Raw genomic sequence first — 23574 nt, 5'->3', positions numbered from 1 at the left:
AGAAATCTCCCCCATAACAGCTAAAAGTAATTCCAAAAGATGATGTTCTTTCTTCCAACAAAGTTTGTCCTCAGGGTTGGGGACACCATTTAGCAGTTAATTATTACCTGTATAAGGTAGAGGATTGAGGTGAAGACTATGTAGGCCCAAAAATAAAAAAAAAATAGGAAAAATTGAATGGGATAATAGATAATTTTGTGTGAACTGATTCACACTAATAATAATAATACTAGGTAATAGAGTAAATACTTATGAGCTATTATTTATGGATAATTTACATTGGTATAGTTTTTGTATATTGATACAAGTTCAAATTATATTTGTTATTTCTATTTACAATATTTGTACACCTAAGCAAAGTTATTTTGTCAGATTGTATACATGCAAGTTTCTACCTCTGTTTAAGACATTTTGTATATTAATATAATTTTGGATATATTGTCATATTGCATTATATATTCCTACTTATACACTGTTTACATTTTGAGGTCATTTTCCTCATTTACTGCACAGTTGTTTGCAGATTATTTAATATTTTTATTTGAAGTCTTAGTCTTTAAGTTATACAGGCAATAAGTATTATAGATCAATAGTTGTTCATGTTTGTTACACATATAGTCAGATTAATTAGGTTCTTTAGATACATAGAGATTGTATTCTGTCCAGATTGGTAATCTTCAACCACTTAAAGGATCTATAGAACATGGCATTTAAATAACTTAGGGTTCTATTGATGTGAGACAGGGTTACTCCTGACAGCACTAATCTATTCCCGCGAGAATGTTGAACACCAAAGACACTCCACTTGGAGTTTGTTTTCTTTGTGGCACAACTGGTCTTTGGGCAAGGAACTGTCCATTCCTTGACTACTGAAAAAGTACATGGTGTCTAGACTGGATAATCAGGATACAGGAGAAAAACTGCCAAACCTAGCTAAGACAGAATAAGATGATTCTAAAATTTTCATGCCTCTGAAAATGGTCTGTCAGTTATGCTAGACCTTAGCCAAAGTTCGTGGCTTCAACATTGCAAATGAGATTTTGGATGATTGCTCAGATAGCCAGTTGTCTCTGTCATATACTCCTCACTTTGGAAGGTGTTTGATTGCACTTCCTGTCTACTCAAGTAATATTATCTCCCTTCTCAGGCCTTCGATGGGGTTGAATATTAAATAGTTTTAGTTACCCTCCTCTTATGATTTAGCCAAGCCATCTTCAATGCAAAGCTTAGCCTCTTTAAAATACAATCTTTATTAAACATTTAGCATGTGTGCCTTGCTTAGTATTGTTTATGTTGGTTGTAATCCTAATTTTATACTTGATATCTGTCTCTATTGCATATAGTTTTGTATTGGGTTTGGAACTCTCTTATTTAGACAAAAGGGGGAGGTGATGGGAAATCTCTGTTGACCAATGAACTTTAAGGGGTGGGAACAGGTTAGGGCTTGACATTTTGTGTACCCGAAGAAAAATGAAATGCCCAGCAGCCAGGGTTCACTCTCTCTCTCTATGGTTCCTGCACTACACAGCAGAGCTTGAACTTCTCATTCCTGTTTCATGAGTTTGCCCCTTATAATAAAGAAAAATATAATTGGTCTATCTTGTAGTTAGCCTGGTATTTCTCCATGCAAGATAATTCAACATACCTATGCTGTCTTTGGTCCAGGTTTCAGAAACGACATTTCTACTCAGGATTTTCAGTTGTTCATCACTGAGTTGAGAGGATAATACTGGAATTTTCTTCAGCATCCTCCACACAATGTTCTGTTCATGGATTGTTCTGTGAACTGGCCTTAGAAAAGAATAAAAGAGAGATTATAAATTTACAGCGAAAAGAGAGAGAGAGAAGTAAAATAAAAAACTAACGCATTGGAAGCTTTAAATTTCCAAATTTTTATTTTTATTTAGTATTGTTTCAAAAGAAGTATAAGTAAACTACATTTGGCTTTATTAATCAACTTTCAACACCCGCACTCTTTCTAATATTAAAATGTGCCATGATATTTAAAGTTCAGTAGAAACTTAATTACAATTAAAGACTGCTATCATTTATTAAAAATAAAGAAAGACTTTTTAGGTTTAACTAAAGAAGACTTTTTTAATTCCTACTTTTTATATGTGATCCTTAATGGTACTTATGTATTATTAAATTTGGGTAAAATGAAACTTCAATTTAACTCGTAATGATTTAGTGTGCTTAGTATTGCTAACTTGAAGCAATGTGATATTAACACAGTGAAGTGGACCAATTTTGAAGCCTAAGTGGAAGGTAAGAGAAGGAAGACAGAAATGTGAAGAACAGTTACCAAAAAAGCAAGTGCCTCCCTTATCCCACTTAGCAAGAAAGAGTTGAAAATGAAAAATACTTGGCTATTAAAGGTCCATTAAGTCTTCTTTGTTAAATAAAGGTGTCTAAGCTTATAGCAAAGGCCTAATGAAAAGTTCTGCCTTCCTATCTAAGTTATTGATCCAGAAGGGCTTCAGGGAAAGCTGAGTATAGTGACGGTGAGCAGACAAATAAACAGACTTAAAAGCTGTGTCTGCAGCACAGCCTTGGCTTTGGTTACTGGCAGGTAGATGACACTGGAGGTTTTAGAAACTTTTATACATTTGAGGATTTATAATGCTAAATATCCTGTGTTATGACCTTATACATTTGTAAGTCATTGAGCTTTGAAACCATAGCATATTGTATAGAAAACACCTTCAAACAGAACACTTTCTCCAATCCTTGTTAGATTTGTTCACTGGGATAAGAGATGAGAGAAAACTTCCCAGATAGTGAAGCCAAAAGGTATTCTTTCCCCCAGAACTTCCTCTTCGTTGACAAAAAAAAAAAAAAAAAAAAAAAAAAAAAAAAAAAAAAAAAAAAAATCCAAAATCTAAATTTAAAATTGGTAAGACTATTAGGACAATGGTTTTGATAAATCAACTAATAGGAACAACATTGTTTTATGAACTAATACCTAATACCTTCAATGTGATTCCATTTTATCATTTTTTGAGAATAGGCTATCAATGACAGCTTGTCTTTCCCTGGTCCCACCACTGTGCAGAAGAAAAGTACTTTTGTATTAGTGGACCAGAAATTCCCAGGCTGGATCTCAATGGAGAGAAGGATGTATACTCAGGAACCACAATTGTGAGATGTAATCATGAATGAAACCTTTAGTTGTCTTTTGGTGAAAGAATGAATATGTATTAGAAAAAAAGCCTATATACAGATAGTTGGTAGCTAGAGAAAGACAAAATCTTGAAGACACTAGAACTATCAAAAAATCATTTCTTGTAACATCTAGGGATCTATTAAGTTTAATTTCCATTTTAACTTTGACCATGTGCCTGAGTTCTAACCAAGAAGAATTGAACAGATTTAGAGAAGCATGGCTTCTTAAGTGGTCAAGATTTTGAAGTGTTCTATAGGAACATGGAAAGAATGTGTATGTTCACCTAGTGAATATAAAATCATATAAGTATGTAAGTATGTTCTTATATATCAAAGTACATGAAGATATTATAACACAAGTGAATAATAGTGACGTATATTATAAATATATTTATAGCACACATATGTGTGTATGCACTATGCTATACCCGCACATATAAATAAAAATAGGATCTCATTTATAGTATTATGCACCAAATAATCTTTCTGAAGATAAAACATAAATATGACTCTATTTTACAAACTGAAAAGATAATATAGTACATTATGAAATGATATGCTCACAGTTTCAAGGCCAGAACCCAGGGACAATGACAACAAGCTCTTATCTCTCTTTGTCACTGTTTCTATCTGTCTCTCTCTCTCTCTTTCTCTGTCTCACATACACAGGGATTTTTGTCTTTCCTGAGCAAGCACATCTATGTATGGTGCCACAACTATGCAACTACCTCGCTGTGTTTCAAAAACACTGATTTCCTTGTAGTCATCTATCAACTCTGGTTCTTACACTCATTCTTTCCCCTCCTCAGTTATGATCCCTTATCCCTGGGCAACAGGTATGATATAGATACCACATTTATGGCTGAATGCTCCACAATCTGTTATTCTCTGCATTGAGCCCAGTGTAGATCTCTATGTTGTCATCTACTGTAAAAGGAAGATTCTCCAATGAATGTTGAGAAATATGGGATTTACCAAAATCTACAAGAAGTCCTAAGAGAAGAGTTTACAGCACAAAATACCTACATCAAGAAACCTGAGAAAGTTCATACTAGTAACTAAATGATGCACCTTAAAGCTTTGGGAAAAAAACAGAAAAACACAACAGCACAAAAGAATAAATAAACAGGAAGAGATCACAAACATTGTGAAATTAAAGACATAGAAACAAGTTAATTAATTAAATGAAGACTTGATTCTTTGCAAATGTTGGTGAGATTAAACAAATTAAACCAAAGAAAGATAATGTAAATTAATAAATTAAGAGGGAAAAAATGGGCAGAGAGTTAAGAACAGTGGCTGCTTTTCTAGAAGGCCCAATACCCAAGTGACATCTCACAACCATTTTATCTCCTGTTCTGAGAGATCTGAAGCCTCTTCCAGCTCCATGGGCACCAGGAACACATGTGGTAAACACACATACATGCAGACAAAAAGAAAGAATATATGAAAGAAAAATAAAGATTAATATATATTTAAATTTTTAAAAATCAAAAATGAAAAGGGAAATACTACTGCAGATATTGACAAATTTCAGAAAATCATAAGGGCATACTTTAAAAGTCTATATTCAACTAAACTAAAAATTGGGGTAGTATTTCTATGATTTTCAAGTTTTATTTTTACTTTCAACAATATTTCATAGGTTCTACAGTTCAGATTTTACATTTTTTTCCCTAAATTTCTTCTGAGTACTTTATGCTTTATAGACTGTTTAAAATAACCTGTCTTTGAAGGTGTTCATTGCTAGTGTACAGATTGTATAATCATGTCCTACACTTTGTTGAGTCTGCTTATTATCTAAATTGATTCACTGGATTGCTTAGGATTTTCTCTACCAAAGATATAATTTGTAAATAGAGACAATTTTCATTTTCCTTCCTGGTGGATTTCTATTTGTTTCTCCCAATCCATGCTCCTTGATTGGACATCTATCATAATGCAGAACAAGAGAGCCAGAATAGATATTCTCATCTTTTCCAAGTTTTAGGGAAGAAAAAACAACAACTAAAAAATAAGTAAACAAAAAAAAATTTTCTTTACTCGTTTTTTCTGTCCAAGCATTTCTGAGGCTCATTAAGAGTCACAGAAGAAAGCTATCCTTCTTATGTCTCTTTAATAACTCATAGGGCAACATCGTCTGAATTTACCTCTCATGGTTGACATCCTCCCTTTGTACTCTAGTCCTCCATATCCAAAGCTATGCACACACATGACCTAAATTTTATAGAACTTTACAAGTCTGTTGACTTCCCATTCAGTTAATTCTTCATACATCTTGCACACGAGACTGAATACCTTAGAAAATATCTCTGATGCATCTCTGAACCATTGATTATGGTTCCTTTATGATTCCTAAATCATAGCACTATTTTGCTAATATTTTCTCAGATGTATAAAGGAGATGAGGCTTTTGCATTTTTTCTAAATCTGATTTAATCTTTCTAATAACTTAACCTACTAGGTGTTGTAATAGGAATGCGGGGCTGCGTCCCCGGCACCCAGCCGCCCGCATGGCTAGCTTATGCCCCGAAATAATTACACGGAAACTGTATTCTTTTAATCACTGCCTGGCCCATTAGTTCCAGCCTCTTATTGGCTAGCTCTTACATATTGATCTAACCCATTTCTAATATTCTGTGTAGCCCCACGAGCTGGCTTACCAGGGAGGATCTTAACCTGCGTCTGTCTGGAATGGGAGAATCATGGCGACTCCTTCACTCGGCTTCTTTCTCCCAGCATTCTGTCTGTTTACTCCACCCACCTAAGGGCTGGCCTATAAATGGGCCAAGGCAGTTTCTTTATTAAATGAAAGTAACTCCTCCATCATTTCCCCTTTTTTTGTTTAAACAAAAAATAAAGGCTTTAACTTTAACATAGTAAAATTACATATAACAAAATGGTTATCAAGCAAGAATTACAGCATGGGACTCTTAATCCCAGGGTCGTGGGTTCAAGCCCCACGTTGGGCGCCAAAATATGGTGGCGCAAATGAATGTAGACAGATTATATAGATATATACAGCTTTAATAAGGAAATAGACTTACAGGACCACAGGTTCCCGTGGAGCACTGGAAAAGCGGAGCAAAAGAAAAGGGCTGCTGGGCTCACGCCCGGCAGATTTATCCGTAAACATTAGCCCGAGGCGAACACGCCCCCAATGGGTGGGGCTATGTCCCTACAACTAGGAAGAAGAATAAATCAAAAACAAAACTCCTTCCACTATCTATTAACAATAATGCACCGTCTAACATAAATAGTGTCTGTCCTATATAAATGTTAAAGATTCACAAAGTTTAGCTTCCTATATTAGCTGATTGATATAGACTGTTCAGCTTTTCAGTAAAGGGCAAAAATGGATTTTTTTTAAAAATGTAACAAAAATGGGGAAAACATTAAAAATAAGTCTAAGGGAAGTTAAAATTAAAAAAAGAAGAACCTTCATCTAGCGATGGATGGAGATATAGACAGAGACCCACACTGGAGCACCGAACTGAGCTCCCAAGGTCCAAATGAGGAGCAGAAGGAGGGAGAACATGGGCAAGGAAGTCAGGACAGCGAGGGGTGCACCCACCCATTGTGACAGTGGGGCTGATCTATTGGGAGCTCACCAAGTCCAGCTGGACTGGGTCTGAAAAAGCATGGGATAAAACCAGACTCTCTGAACATGGCAGACAATGAGGGCTGCTGAGAAGCCAAGGACAATGGCACTGGGTTTCGATCCTACTGCATGAACTGGCTTTGTGGGAGCCTAGCCTGGTTGGATGCTCACCTTCCTAGACCTGGATGGAGAGGGGAGGACCTTGGACTTCCCACAGGGCAGGGAACCCTGACAGCTCTTTGGACTGAAGAGGGAGGGAGAGGAGAGGAGTGGGGGGAGGGGAGAGGAATAGGGGGAGGAGGAGGGAAATGGGAGGCTGGGAGGAGGCAGAAATTTTTTCCAATAAAAAAATTTTTAAAAAAGTAATGCGGTATTTTTCTGGGTTGATGATAAATTATCCAGGTTTTAGTCATTTGGTAGTTTGCTCTGCTATTTACCTCTTTTAAAAATATATTTGTAGGCAGGAGCTGCTCATTCCTTTCCCAGCAGCCCAAGCCTGAATAATCACACAGAAACTATATTAATTACAACACTGTTTGACCTATTAGCTCAGGCTTCTTATTAACTAACTCTTATATCTTAAATTAATCCATTTCTATTAATCTGTGTATCGCCATTAGGTTGTGGCTTACTGGTAAGGGTCCAGTGGGCATATTTCTCCAGCAGCTATGTGTGATCTCCTTGACTCCACCTACTCTCTCTCTCTCTCTCTCTCTCTCTCTCTATATATATATATATATATATATATATATATATATATTCAGATTTCCCACATGGCTTTGTTCTTCTAAGACACTGAATGAAACCGGTTTCGTCATTAACCAATGATAATAATACATATTCACAGCATACAGAGGGGAATTCCACATTATTTCCCCTTTATCTAAATAAAAAGGAAGGCTTTAACTTTAATAGTAAAATTACGCATAGCAAAACAGTTATCAAGCAAGAATTATACTTATAATATTTAGTCTATTTGTCCTGGAAAGTTTCATATTGAATTTATGTTTTTTCATAACTAAGAAAAACTATAACTATCTGTCTTCTCTCCACCAAAGAACCAAGAAGTGTATAATATTACCTAAGTAAACTGAAAGTGCTTTGTGAGCAACTTTCAAAACTCTAGAATTGACAGAGACATCTTGCTGCCTGGATGGTCACCCCCAGAATCAAATGTCTTTCTGTAATCAAAAAATTGGGAAAAAAAATCACTATAATATGCATAATCCAGACTCTCTTTGTATTTTCCATTTTTACATGCCTTATATATTTCTATTTTATTTCTTTAATCTATGACTGTACTATCTCTTTAAAGGCTTTGTTTAATTTTATAGAACCATTTATTTCATTTTATAACTGTCTATATTCTTTTTCTTCTTTTTCTCAAGCCTATGTATTTTTTTATTTTTTAAAAGAATACAAGCTATCTTTTTAAATTTTACATAACGATCCCAGTTCCTGTTCCCTCCCTTCTTCCTATACACTCCACCTCACCCCTGCCTCACCCCATCTCAAATTAACCCACTTCTATTAATCTGTGTATTGCCATGAGAATGTGGCTTATTGATAAGGGTTTGGAGGGCGTCTTTATTCTTCATGGATTATATGGCATCATCTTTACTCTGCCTGCTCTCTCTCAATATCTGTTCAGATTTCCTGCGTGGCTTTGCTCTGCTAAACCATTGGCTGAAACAGCTTTATTTATTAACCAATGGCAATAAAGCATATTCACAGCATACAGAGGGGAAGCCCACATCATATCTTTGTACTGTTTATGAAGGATATATTTTAATTACATTTTAGTTTGTCGTATGCAGGTCTAACCCAACAAATTCTGCAGCATCATTGCCCTGACTCTAGCTCTGCTTACCCCCACTTATTGACAATGTTGAAGTCACTGTTGTGAAGACTTGTTTTAGTGGCCCAGTGTCTAGCAACCCTGACTTTGCAGTAGTTCTTCCTGAGATAAAATTTTTGCCTGTTATTTATTTTCTTTTTGGTCACAGATAAGTTACTTGTATATGCAATATTACTACCTTAAAAAGTAATTGAATTATGAAGTATAAGTCCTTCTAGCTTCTGATTTTTATATAGTATGAAGACAAAGATATAAAATGATTGCATTCAATTTTAAAATAGAATATGAGTTATAAAAGAAGTCTGCATATATTCTTGAAAGCTATAGTAAGCTACATAATATCCCATTTACAAAATGTAATACTTTAAATATTTTATTATAATTTTTAGTTTTATTTATATTTTTAACATGGTATCAAGTATTTCTTTCTACATATAATATTTTGGCTTAAACAAATATAAAAATTATGTGCCTTTTATCTTCCCATTTCATGAGTTTTCCCTAGAGTCTGCAATTTTTTGGTGTGATGTGTCCCTCTCCCCTGCCTCTCTAGATGAGTCCAAATGACTATTCCCAAGTACAACCTTTTGTTACACCTAAAATCAAACCTCTGTCTTGCCAACCTTAGGTTGGCTACTCTCTTGTGACTCTGTTAAGATAAGACTAAATATCAATTAGAGCATAGCCACAACTGGCCTGAATTCTGTATTTTTGATTTCCAAATTCTTATCAATTTAATACTTTCACTGGAGGAAAATGCAAGTTGCTGTCTGAAGTGCCCTATACCTATGTCTTCTCTGCCTTCGGGACACAGCTCTCTCTTTGTCAAACCTGCACAACATACTAGATTTTACTGCTTCAAAATCCTCCATGCAAAGAATCCTCTAGAACATCCCAACCTACTGACCCACCAGCCCTGCTTCCACCAATCCTTTTATGCCCATTAACATCCTAGAACTGATACTCTTGAGTCTTATTCACCCACCTTCCTCCATTTACAATTCCCTTCATCTCTCCCAACTCAAATCCTCTCTTCTTAACTCCTACCACCCTCCTTAACTCCTCCTCATTTATTCCTTCAAGGACTCTCTCCCACACTCTTCTCTCCAGTCATACCCTACAGCATCCTCATTTACCTCTCCTCTTCTCCTATTCACTCCTGTACTCACAGCCACGCATCTCATGAGAGAGGATTGTGTAGAGAATAGCCTCTGAGGGAAGGGCAGTTCAGCTCCAGAGTTGGAGAGTTCAGAGTAGAGGACTGGGTATTCAATCCATTACCTATAATAAGTAGGGACTGAGGGATGCTGGGAGAACCGGGAGGCCAGATCCATCTTTGATATACTAAATAGGCAACCCAAGTCCTTTATCCCAGGGTTTGAAACTTAACAATTTCATTGAGGATGTAGCTAAATATAGCAATTTAGATGTAATCACTCCAGCAAAGGCCAGCCCTTTTCTCCAAGTTCAGTTTATTAGCTAAGCTGCCCTTACATCAGTCCCAAACTCAGGCAATTAGAAAAGGGGGATAACTCAGAAAAGTAGTCAGGCCAGTGCCATAGTAGCCCTGAGAGTGGAAGTCAGCATCTACATGGAGAAGGGACATTTGGAAGGAAAATTACATTATTTCATTTAAGGGAAAACACTGCCCCCATCTCTTCTTAGGTAGCTGGCAAAACTGGGTTTTCACCTAGAACTAGAAATACCTTTACCTTTTCATATGTTAACTTAAATTCCAAGGAATGGCTAGTGTTTACATTTCCATTGTTACCATGGAAACAGAAGGTAGAGTCCATAGCTTCAATAACCTGAGCTACTGTAACAAGACCAGGCTTAAGGAAATAACTTAAATCCCCAGGAATCAAAGGTAAATGGAGAGAATCATCTCCTGTACATCATCTTTCACACATACACACACACATACACACACACACACACACAAAATCACAGTAAATAAATGTCATAAAAACTAAAAAAATGTGGTTGTCTCTCAAAATGACAGTTTTCTCCAAGGATCCCCTTTTTATCCTCACATACTTTTAAGTAATTGACTTTAAAATTCTTGCTAGAATGTATATTCACTTGAACTTTTTCCTGATTCACTAGTCATTAATAAGCACATCACTTTCTCTCTAACTCTCTTTTGAATTTCCTCATCAGTCAAGGATGAGTGAACAGAATAACAATTGATTTTATTTGATCATCCAAATTCACAGGACAAATGCTGAACACTGTCTGCTTCTCCAGAAATAAATTTGGTCAATTGCGGGCTGGAGACGTGGGGCACATTGTCTGCTCTCTCATTGCCAATCTCTACAAAGATGGAAGTTTCAGAAATGAAGGCATTGACTTTAACTCTCTTTTTAGTTTTTTAAAAATCAAACTCTACTTTTAATATTTAAAAGTAGACTGCTGTGTGTGGAGAAAATGTCCCAAGTGAATAAATACGTAATGAGCAGATCAAGTTCTGAGTGAGTATGTATTATTGACAAGAACAAATGTCCTGGACCTCAGGGAGTGGCAAACTGATCAATCCACTGGGCCAGGCTCAGGGAATTGGCAGAGTGTTCCTTTGGTCAGCTGTAGATGTTGACAGACTGTATGGAAGCAAGAAGTACAGCTTCCTCCTCAATCCTGACAGCTCCCCTACAAAGAGCTACTAAGACTTACTGAGTGCCCTCCATTAGAGTAAGTATGTGTGTCTGTTGGTTCTTCAGTGTCTGCAATTTCTTCATTGCCACATTGCCCTAGACACTTTTACTGGACCTTTCTTTATTGTTCATGATAAAATTCTAATGTGCTGTGGGAAATGCTCTTGAAAAATTTGTCACTTATGTAGGTTTAATAATATACTGATTGACCAGTAGTCAGGTGGCAGGAAGTATAAGTGGGGCAACCAGATTAGAAGTATTCTGGGAAAAGAAAAGTCTCAGCCTGCAGTCATCACCCAGATGCAGAGGAAGTAAGATGAGAATGCCTCACTGATAAAAGGTACCAAGCCACATGGCTAATATAGACAAGAATTGTGGGTTAATTTAAGTTGTGAGATCTAGATAATAATAAGCTTGAGCTAATAGGCCAACCTGTTTATAATTATGGAAGGACTTGGTCTGTTTTTTATGGGACTGAAAAGCTACATTACTAAGCCAAACAGAAACCTTTGTCTACACTAGTACTTCTAAAATGTCTTCCTTTGTTGCCTGGAAAGGTTGTCTGGTTTTTTTGTTTGTTTGTTTGTTTGTTTTGTTTTTAATTTTCTTGTGGAATAAAAATAATTTAAAACCCAAGCTCTTGTAGAATCCCATGTTAAAAAAATAATAAGATTGTGTGTTTTCTAAATTTCTACATTGTTGATCACTGAACAAGTTACAAATAATTTCTCTACATATTTGTGGTTCCAAACCAAAACTTGAAAATTTTGAGACTCCTTTTGGCACACTAAAGAGAAGTCACAAGAATCTTTTATAAATATAGGCTATAATGTCAGAATGTTTTACAACAGCAATGCCAAGAAATGTACAAGAGAGTTAAAACACACTTTAAATTCACCCATCACCTTACTTCAAGATTATTCTTAACTACAACAAACAATATAACCATGTATCACTGTATATTATATAATATGTCCTTTATATAGTTTATAATTGATATGTAATAAAGGTTTTCTACTCTCTTTGATATTTAGAAATTTGAAAAAGCTTTTTTCCAAGACAAAAAGCTTATTGTATGGATTTTTTAGAGAGAGAAAGTGACAGGTTATTTTGATAAGAATCATATTTTTTCTTATTTAATCATACTATCATTTAAATTGAAGAACATGTCATGTCAAACTTAAAACATAAGAAGTAGTTTCTACTTATATTTATGGTTTCTTGGTCAAAAAAAAAAGAAAAGAAAAGAGCAGACCCTCTACCTTAATCCAAGCTTTCATGCATTTTCAGTATGATTGTACAATGAATAAGTTTCAAAGTCTATTTTAAATATTAGCATACCACAAAGAGAACAAAAAATACAGCCCTTGTACCTCAATTTAAAATTCAGAGAAAATGTCAAACATTAAGCACAATGTATATAATTAACGTGTTACAAAGCACAAAACTTCATGTGTCATGAAAGTAATAAAGAAATAAAATCTATGTGTAATTAGAGTCACATACTCAAGAAACATACTAAGAAGAAAGCCAATTTGGTTGGATTATTGAAGAGAACAATTAAAAGTTGGATATAAAAAGAACCTAAAATAATATGGGAAGCAAAATCTTTTTAATTAATTTTTTATTATTTATATTGAGCTATATGTTTTTCTCCACATCCCTCCCTTCCTCTCCTTTCCCCTTCTATCATCTCCCAAGATCTCCACACTCGCAGTTTACTTAGGAATCTTATCTTTTTCTACTTCAAATGTAGATTTAATCCAAGTATGTCCTGTTTAGAGTCCTCTTTGTTGTCTAGGTTTTCTGGGATTGTGAATTGTAGGCTGTTTTTTCTTTGTTTTATGTATAAAAGCCACTTGTGAGTAAGTACATATTATATTTGTCTGTCTGGGTCTGGGTTACCTCACTTAATATGATGTTTTCTAGATCCATCCATCTACCCACAAATTCAAGATGTCATTATTTTTTTTCTCCTGTGTAGTGCTCCATTGTATAAATGTATCACATCTTAATTCATTCTTCAGTTGAGGGGCATTTAGGTTGTTTCCAAGTTCTGACTATGACAAATAATGCTACTATGAACTTAGTTGAGCACATGTATTTTGGTATAATTAAGCATCCTTTGAGTATGTACTCAAAGTGGTATTACTGAATCTTGAGGAAGTTTGTTTCTTAATATTCACCATACTGATTTCCAAAGTGGCTGTAGCAGTTTACAATGTCACAAGCAATGGAGGATTGTTCCCTTTACCCCACATCCTCCTTAGTATAAGCTGTCATCAGCGTTTGTGATCTTGGCCATTATGACAGGTGTAAGATGGAATCTGAGTTGCTTTGATTTGCATTTATCTGATGACTAAGGATGTCAAGTATTTCCTTAAGTGCCTTCAACCATTTTAGATTTATCTGTTGAGAGTTCTCTGTTTAGGTGTGTACCCTTTTTTATTGACTTATTTGTTCCTTTGATGACCAATTTGTTGAGTTTGTTGTATATTTTGGAGATCAGTCCTCTGTCCAAGGTGGGGTTGGTAAAGATCTTTTCCCATTCTGTAAGCTGCCATTTTGTCTTATTAACCATGTCCTTTGCTTTACAGAAGCTTCTCAGTTTCAGGAGTCCCATTTATTAATGATCTCAGTGTCTGTGCTACTGGGGATATATTTAGGAAATGGTCTACTGTGCCAATGAGTTAAAGTGTATTTCCCATTTTCTCTTCTATGAGGTTCAGTGTGGTTGGTTTTATGTTGAGTCTGTGATCCATTTGGATCTCAGTTTTGTGCACAGCAAAAGATATGGATCTATTTGCATTCTTCTACATGTTGATATCTTGTTATGCTAACACTATTTGTTGAATATGCTTTCTTTTTTCCATTTTCTATTTTTTGCTTTTTTGACAAAAATCTGGTGTCCTTAAGCTTGTGGATTGATATTCGGGTCTTCAATTCAGTTCCACTGGTCCTCTTGTCTGGTTTCACGCCAATACCAGGCTCTGCTTTCAATACTGTAGCTCTGTAGTAGAGTCTGAAGTCAGGGATTGTAGTGCCTCCAGGAGTTCCATTCTTGTACAGGATTGTTTTGGCCATCCTGGATTTTTTGCTTTTTTATATGAAGTTGAATATTGTTCTTTCAAGGTCTGTGAAGAATTTTTCTGGGATTTTGATGGGCATTGCATTGAATCGAGAGATTGCTTTTGTTAAGATTGCCATTTTTACTACATTAGTTCTACCTGCCCAAGAGCATGGGAGATCTTTCCATTTTCTGGCATCTTCTTCATTTTCTTTCTTCAAAGATTTAAAGCTCTTGACATACAGGTCTTCCATATGTTTTGTTAGAGTTACTCCAAGATATTTTTTGTTTTTTGTGGCTATTGTGAAGGGTGATGTTTCTCTGATTTCTTTCTTAGCCCATTTATCATCTGTATAAAGGAGAGCTACTGATTTTTTTTTTAATCTTATATCCTGCTACATTTCTGAAGGTGTTTGTGAGTTGTAAAAGTTTCTTGGTAGAATTTTTTGGGTTAATTATATAAACTATCATATCATCAGCAAATAGTGAGAGTTTAACTTCTTTTCTTATTTGTATCCACTTTATCTCCTTTTGTTGTCTTACTGCTTTAGCTTGAGCCTCAAATGCCTTATTGAATAGATATGGAGGGAGTGGACAACCTTTTCTTGTTCCTGATTTCAGTGGAATTGCTTTGAGTTTCTCTCCATTTAGTTTGATTTTGGCTGTGGGCTTGCTGTATATTGCCTTTATTATGTTTAAATATGTTACTCGTATCCCTATCTCTTCAAGGCCTTTATCATGAAGGGATGTTGTATTTTGTGGAAAGCATTTTCAGCATGTAATGAGATGATCATGTGTTTTTTTTTTTGAGTTTGTATATATAGTGGATTACATTGACAGATTTTTTATGTTGAACCATATGTTTATGCATGTTTACCTCTGAGATAAAAAGTAATTGATCTTTGGGGGGCTGATTTTTCTGACGTGTTCTTGAATTTGGTTTGCCAGTATTTTATTGAGTATTTTTGCATCAATGTTCATGAGTGAGACTGGTCTGTAATTCTCTTTCTTAGTTGACACTTTGTATGGTTTGGGTGTCAGGGTAACTATAACCTCATAAAAAGAGTTTGGCAAGTTCGGTTTTTGCCTCTGTCTCCTTTCATCACCTGATGAAGGTTAATATTCAGGAGGATGCCTATATGTTTTTCTTTGGGTTCACCTTCTTATTTAGTTTCTCTAGGATCATGAATTATAGGCTCAATGTCCTTTATTTATGGCTAGAAACCAAATCTGAGTGAGTACATCCCATGTTCCTCTTTTTGGGTCTGGCTTACCGGACTTGCTGAACATAGCGGACAATGAGGACTACTGAGAACTCAAGAACAATGGCAATGGGTTTTGATCCTACTGCAAGTACTGGCTTTGTGGGAGCCTAGGCAGTTTGGATGCTCACTTTAACAGACCTGGATGGAGGTGGGTGGTCCTTGGACTTCCCACAGGGCAGGGAACCCTGATTGCTCTTCCGGCTGACGAGGGAGGGGGACTTGATTAGGGGAGGGAGGGGAATGGGAGGCGGTGGCGGGGGGGCGAGGCAGAAATCTTAAATAAATAAATAAATAAATAAATAAATAAATAAAAGAGTTTGGCGATGTTCCTTCTGTTTATTGTGTAGAACAATTTGAGAAGTATTGGTATTAGTTTTTTTTTCTTTGAAAATCTTGTTTCTGCCCTTTGAGTTGGGTTTCTTCTCCTTCTTCTATCCCTATTTTTCTTAGGTGTGGTCTTTTATGATGTTCCATATTTCTTGATATTTTATGTTAAACTTTTGTTGGATTTGACATTTTCTTTGACTGATGAGTCTATTTTCTCTATTGTATCTTCAGTGCTTAAGATTCTTTCTTTCATCTCTTGTTTTCTGCTGTTTATACTTGCATTTGTGGTTCCTGATCATTTTTCATATTTTCCATTTTCAGAATTCTCTCAGTTTGTGTTTTCTTCATTGCCTCTATTTTGGTTTTCAAGTCTTGAATCATTTATTTCACCTGTTTGATTGCTTTTTCTTGTTCCTCTTTAAAAGATTTGTTGTTTTCTTCTAATTTTTTGTTTGTCTCTTTTTCCATTTCTTCAAGAGATTTTTTTTCCTCTTTAAGGACCTCAAACATTCTCCTAAAGTTATTTTTTAGATCATTTTCTTCTGCTTCATCTGCTTTGGGGTGTTCAAGTATTGCTGTTTTAGTGTCATTAGTTTTTGTTGGTGTGGTGTTGCTCTTTTCCTCTATTGGTGTGGTTGGAGCCATGTTTCTGGTGATCACTCTTCCAGGTTCTAGTGGATCCAAGACTCAGATGGTTGCAACTCATGGTGGAGTCAAGGCCACAGTTCCAGTCACCCCAGAGGTCACGCAGCATTCCCAGAAGTCACTCAGTGCTTTCAGAGGTTTCTCTGCAATCTTGGATGTCATTCAGGCCTGCTCCCATGGAGGTTACTTGCTTTTGGACCTGCTCCTGTGGATGTCCCTGCTTGGATATGCTCCAGCATAGGTCACTTGCCTGGGCTTGGTCCTGTGGAGGTCACTGGCTTGGGCCTGCTTCCATGGAGGTCACTATATCAGGCCTGCTCCAGTTAAGGTCTCTGTCTCAGGTCGGTAGAGCTGACTCAGGTCTGCTCCCTCAGTTGTTGCTCCCTTGTACATGTTCCTGTGAGGGTCACTGACTCAGGCCTGGAACTGCAGAGCTCGCTGGCTTGGTCCTGCTCTAACAGAGTTTGCAGGCTCAGGCTTGGTCCCACAGAGGTCCCTGGCTCAAGTCTGCTCTGGTGCAGGTTGCTGGTTTGAGCCTCTTCTTAAGGAGGGTGCTTGGGCTTTGTCAAGACAATTGATTTGAAAATTTTCATCAAAACAATGTTATATTTGTATTTAATTGCTGACTATACTCTAGTCACTGTCAAAATGCTGAACAGAAAAAATGAAATTTAAGAAATCTTCCTTTAGAATAACTTAGGAACTATACCCTAATGTAAAGTTATACCCTTAGGAATGTGTGGACTTAATGTTAGTTTACTTTTAATTCTTCTTCATTTCTGGGGAATATACACAACAAAGAAAGAAAAGCTAACATGAATCAGAAATACAAACCACCTTGGAGAGAAATACATGGTGCCACTTATTAAAATAAAGCTGTAAAAATAAGTCAATAATTTTATGAAATTGATATTTTGAAAATTGATTACAAAAAAGACAATATAGATAATCTTTTGGTAATGATCAAAATGAAGAAATAAAATGTTACACAAAATTGTCAATTAGCTAATTCAATATCTGCTTGTTGTCAGGCAAAAAGCCAGGCATTTAAAGAACTGTTTTTTGTTAACTATCTATTTTCTTCTAGGATGCTTTTCTAAAATGGGTCTTTCACCCCACAGAAGAGATACATGTTTTAATCAATCATTATTTGGGATGGACTGTTCAGTTATGTGAGCAGGACTCTTGTGGAACAGATAGAAGGAAGTGCCTAAGAACTGGTAGTTTGCTACAGCCTGGATGCCTTCAAGGACATTCTTCAAGATTTCTGAAGAGATGTTACTCTCATGACAACAGAAACCTCCACATCAAGAACACAACATGGCAAGACTTGTCATGCCCAAAAGCAAAAAAAAAAAAACAAAAACAAAAACAAAAAAACATATAGATGGCAATATTTTAACCACTGTTCCACCTCAGGCCTGAAAAAAAAAATCTCCTGGGGGGGGGGGGGAACCACAGCTAAGGGCTCATCCTTCATTGCATAACAGTGTATGTAATATAATATGCTAATTCCATACAAAAGCTAAGTGAATATTCAAAAGTTATCATTTGAAAAACTTTAATAGTGAAGTAAGCATAGGATTGGAGAGATTGCTCAGCAATTAAGGGCACTTCTAGGATATCTATAGGACCTGAGTTCAGTTCCAAGCAGACATACTGGGCAGCTTACAACTAACTGCCTATAATTCTAACCCCAGTGAATCTGACATCCCTTTATGGCCTTTGGTAGTACACACACACATCAACACACACATACTCACACACATATACATATAGATAAAAACAGAGATAAATTTTAAAATTAAGTAAGCTTTCTCTTTGGCTCATTTAATTCAGCACAAGGCAATGGTGTTCACAAGATGTGCACTGAAAGGCCAAACACTGTCAAGAACACAAGTCCCAAAAGAGCCTCATTCCATACTGCTTTGAAATTCAGCATGAACAATTTATATTCTAGCACAAATAATATCCACCAAGATTTAACGTAAAATGACACATTCAAATCTTATTATAAAACTAAATTTTTACAGCATGTTAGATATTGAAGAAAAACAATTATTAGAAACTAAAAACAAATTAAAGAATGAAATAAGGAATAAAAGGTATAGAGCTTCAAATTACATTAAGCAGGTTTATGGCTTGATTTTACTAAATAGTAGCTTGCAGGGTATTAGAGGGTAGAAATCATCTATTCTATTTTCTACACAATTACTTATATAACAAAGTAAAGTACTTGTTTCAGGATGGCTGTTTGCTCAGTGTTCACTCTTCTCACACTTAATATAAACCCTTAAGTTGATACATAAGAACTGCAGACCGCTTAGCCTAAACATGGGCTCAGGTTACAAAGAGTCCTAAAAATAGCGACTGAACACCCATTACTTTACTATAAAACCCCAGAGTGGCCTGTCTCTGGATTTCAAGATCCAACTGCCTATGACCCAGAGAGTGGAACATTGCCTAGAGCTGGCAAGGTCATTGAATTTATTTTACTCTTCAAATTTCAAGACACCACACAAAGGTAGGAACAGAGTTCGAAACTAATAAGATAACAGAAATCTGAGACCTTAGTAATGAACATGATTTACAGCTGAACACGAAATTCATTGAAACAAAGTTGAATTTTCTTTATTGTTTTCCATAGTATTATTGAGAGTACCACTGAGTCTTAATAATCTCATAATATAATCCATTTTCTCCAAAAGTAGTTTTGAGTGTTCAAGTGTGTCTAGTGTTGATTTAAGAACTGTGTATAACACATTGAATCTTCTCATGAGCTCAGAGAGCATATCTTGTTAGGAATCTGTGTATACAAACAAGGAAATGGGTATACAGCAATTTATGTAACCTTTGAAGCCAATAAAGTACAGAGTCTGGTTTTTGTCAAGGTTATTTAAATTAAAAAAAAAAAACTCAACTCTAACATCTAAACTAGTAAGATTCCAGACAGACTCATTTACTTAGGGCCTTCTGAAGATCAGTATTATCTGAAGCAAATATTCACAAATTGTTACATCTTAATGCAATTCTGCTAAATAAGCATCATCAACCTCATTCTGGGTAAAAAAAGTAACCATAAGTACAGTAACTTGCTCATATGTCTGTGAGCATTGGTCTACCTGAATCCAAACTTCCAACACAAATATATGGTCTCCTTTTAGTATGTGTCTCTATTGTGAGATAGATAAATCAAGTGGAGAAATCACAGCTATTTACCTGCACCAAAATGCTTTGTTTGCACTTCAAAAGATCAAATGTTTTGTACAATAAAACAAAAATAGGCAAATGTACTAAGAAGGAAAATAAATTATTCAAACTCCCATACTACAAGCAAACCCTCAGGATTTTTGAGACACCCCCCCCCCGACTTGCCTGGGTTTGTTTGGCAGAAAAAAGGGGTTCTGGGAATCCATTCAAACCTTAAGGCAAAACTGCCTGTGTATAAAAATTTTAAAAGAGAATAAGGAAGGGCAAAAGTAAGAGCATTAAAAATATATGTCAGCCAAAACTTGTGTTATCATATTCTGCTGAATGCAAAGAATACTAAATATGTATCTCTATATGGTCAGCGGTTCCACATAATAAGGAAGTCATCACGTTGTGGTGACATTATGCCAAGATAGTGTCATATCCCCATTACTTTTGTCTTGCATTCTGCAGTTAAGGTGACACAAATTCATTTCCCAGTATATAAAATAAATGTTTTATAACTGTATCATTATTTTCTACTATTTTCACATTAATGAAACAGACAGACATATATATTCTGGTGCATAAATTAACCAGTCCTCCAACTCAATGATAAGAAAAACTGATCATAAAAGAAACGGCATTGTTAATCAACTTTAAAGCTCGGAAGTGAAATGACACACCAACAATAGCTAATACAGTTGTATTATGAACTTGATTTGGGGAGATGACTATTTTCTAAAATAATACTCTTCTGCTCATACAAACTTCCCCTACATTTATCCTATGATCCATTTTCCAATAACTCCCCCTGAACAAGGGGGTTACAGGATCCTTAGCTCTGTGCCTTACAAGTTTTGATTGATGTTAATTTTGTTTCCAATCAATTTGGTTTCAGGGTCAGTATCTCTGATACGTGGATATCTAGCAAGCTACTCTTCCCTAAAACATACATTTAAATAAATGTCCCGGTCTTCTACAAACAATAGAAAACAAACATTCAGGAGGACTCATTCTTCAGAACAGAATGTTTACAGAGAATCAAGTTTTTGACTTGTACTAATAGCGAACTAGGATGTAGAGCTTACCCTTCACAAGAGAAACAACAAGAAAATGAGATAGATATACCAAGTCCTTCTTTTCTTTATTCCCATAACCAACTGACCACATCCTTCATTAAAATAAAATTTATCAAATAATTATTCACAACAAAATTATTTTAATATATTCCATGAATAAAATAATTAAATATTAGGACCATCATGGAAGATGGTGTGAAAAGATTCTAAGAGCAAGAGTTTGGAAAAGACTAAATCTAAACATTGTCTTCTGGCCATGAGAAGACACCACACACTCATGACCTTGGTGTCTCCTGCACAAGATCTGCACAAAATGGAGTGAGAAGCCTCACAACTCCACATCTCTAACTGAGGAGCTATAGACATTTGATGACCTCTGGGGAAGAGAGAGCCTGTCTTTTCTAAGGGTGTGGTCCCTGGAAGTCGAATATGCACCAGTGGAGGGCCCATATCCATGCTTATTTGGGCAGCACAAATGAACTCATGGGTTATTACATATAGGAGATATTACTCATAAGAGAGCTCTAAAACTCTACCATTAATCACTAAAATTGATCATCAGTTTCAACAGTGTGGGGAGGTAATGAATCAGTTTACAGAAATGTATAGTTTTTCGAAGCACAACAAACAGAGAAAGTGATCACATAGACAATTCCATTAACAATACCTTCAAAGAGAACAAGATAACTAGAATTAAACCTAGCAAAGGTGAAAGACCTCTATAATAAAAATTTCAACTCTGAAAAAACTCAAAAGTGGAAAACATCTCATCCTCAGAGATTGGAAGAATTAATATTGTGAAAATTACATATTCATTTTTACATATTCAGTGTAATAATATCTCATTCTTCACAAATATATATATATATATATATATATATATATAAAATCTTAAAATATAAATGGGAGGACAAAAGATCCCAGACAGACAAAAACAATCTTAAACAAAAAGAACATCACTGGAGGGGTTACCATTCCACCCCTCAAGCTCTATTACAGGGCCATAGTAATAAAAATAGTATTGGTATAAAAACAGATATGTAGACTGATATAGCAAACTTAAAACCCAAATGTGAGTATGCCTAATTATGATGATCCAATATTTAACAAAGATTCTAAAAACATACAGAAAAGGCAGAGTCTTCAACAAATGGTGCTAGAAAACTTGGATGTCCACATGCAGAATTGAAATTAGACCTGCATCTATTACCTTACGCATAAACTAATTCAAAATGAATCACAGACCTACCTGTGAAACCTAAAACATTGAAACTGACAAAAGAAATTACAGACAATATCCTATATGATGTATATGTGGGAAAGTACTTTCTGAACAGGACTACATTTACTTAAGAATTAAAGTCAAAAATTAACAATGGGAATTCATAAAACTAAAAAACTTTTGCCCAGTTTTACAGTCAATTGAGTGAAGAGGAAGCTCATATAATGGGAGACAGTCTTTGCCAGCTATCCATCTGACAGAAGATTAATATCCAGAATATATAAAGTTTTTCTAAATAAAACGTGAAGACTGGAACCAGGGAACAGGCCTCTCCACTAGGACTGGAAGAAGTCAACCGTGAGTAGATGGTACTTGGGACTTCATTGGGCCTTCCTGTGGCAGAAGGGCAGGCACTTTGCCCATAGTCCTTACTATTTTAACATTTCAAGGATGTAGCTGAAGTATTAAAACAATGATAAACCCAAAAGAAAGTCCCCTGAGTACGATGAAGATAAAGTTGCCTGATGTTCTGAAATATCACCCCATCTTATGCCTTCACTGTGTATTCTCCTCTCAGCAGAGTTCATAAGCTCACTTGGGGAATCCAAGAGTCCCCTCTGTATCTCGGATCTCATTGTGCTCCAGATTTGTGCTTATTCAAGACTGTGAAAGACATAGAGAATTAGGCTCAGTTTGAACTGACCTGACAGAATTCTGAGTTAGAAGCTGGTGTTTGGTTGCTTATTTTTCCCAGTTAACTTTTTGCAGACAATGATGCTGAAAGCTGGTTACACTTAGGGATAACTCGTCACTGTACTCAGTGATTTATTTCTCTTTTCTCATCTCTGTTGTTTTTGCCCACAATTTATCACTCTGCATGCTACAGCATGGCTCAGAAGTCAATCTATACCCTTCGAATGTCAACCAGCAGTTTTTCTCTGCAAATTACAACTGAAAGGTCCCTTGGGTTAACTAGAGCATACAAAAAGGAGAGTCATTCTACAAGGGCTTGTTTCTGTTGACATTAAAATAGTGGGTCACACTATGTCTAGAAAGTTCACGTGGAAATGGCAGTCTGATATATTTCTTCAGAGAGCAAAACAATTACAGATAAGCAATTTTCTTCCCCCACAAGTCCAGTAAAGTGCTTTCCTTCTGTCACCTTTCAATATTTTATAGTGTGGTGAGTAACTACACCTTTTCTATCCAATTAGGGGAACCATCAACAAGCCAAAGAGTAAATAGCTAACCAGTCAAGTGAAAAATATATGACTGTACAGCCACATACCAGCAAAATTGATCATATTGTGCAAGTAGCAAGACATACCGCTTTAACAAATGTGAAGGGAATCATAATGATATAATTACTTCCTTTGCATCTTTTTTTATTTCCTGGAAATAATTTTGAAATTATTTGAGAAGACTGACATTCTTAGGTTAAAATCCTTAAAGGAGGTGAAATTAATAGAAAAGAGTTCCCAAAGCCACAAACAACGAGACCT

General features: G+C 35.8%; 1 protein-coding gene across 1 annotated transcript in view; it reads right to left on the bottom strand.

Moving 5' to 3' along the window:
- Positions 1–23574, bottom strand: part of Cnbd1 (cyclic nucleotide binding domain containing 1) — a 251231-nt gene that overhangs the window by 97968 nt on the left and 129689 nt on the right. Inside the window, exon 5 of the mRNA XM_057791198.1 lies at positions 1646–1791. Within this exon, the coding sequence (XP_057647181.1) occupies positions 1646–1791 (146 nt within the window). The remainder of the gene's footprint in view (positions 1–1645; positions 1792–23574) is intronic.

The sequence above is a fragment of the Chionomys nivalis genome, chromosome 16, assembly GCF_950005125.1.
Source record: "Chionomys nivalis chromosome 16, mChiNiv1.1, whole genome shotgun sequence".
Taxonomy (NCBI): Eukaryota; Metazoa; Chordata; class Mammalia; order Rodentia; family Cricetidae; genus Chionomys; species Chionomys nivalis.
The sequence above is the reverse complement of the archived record's forward strand: the minus strand, read 5'-3'. Positions and strand labels throughout refer to the sequence as shown.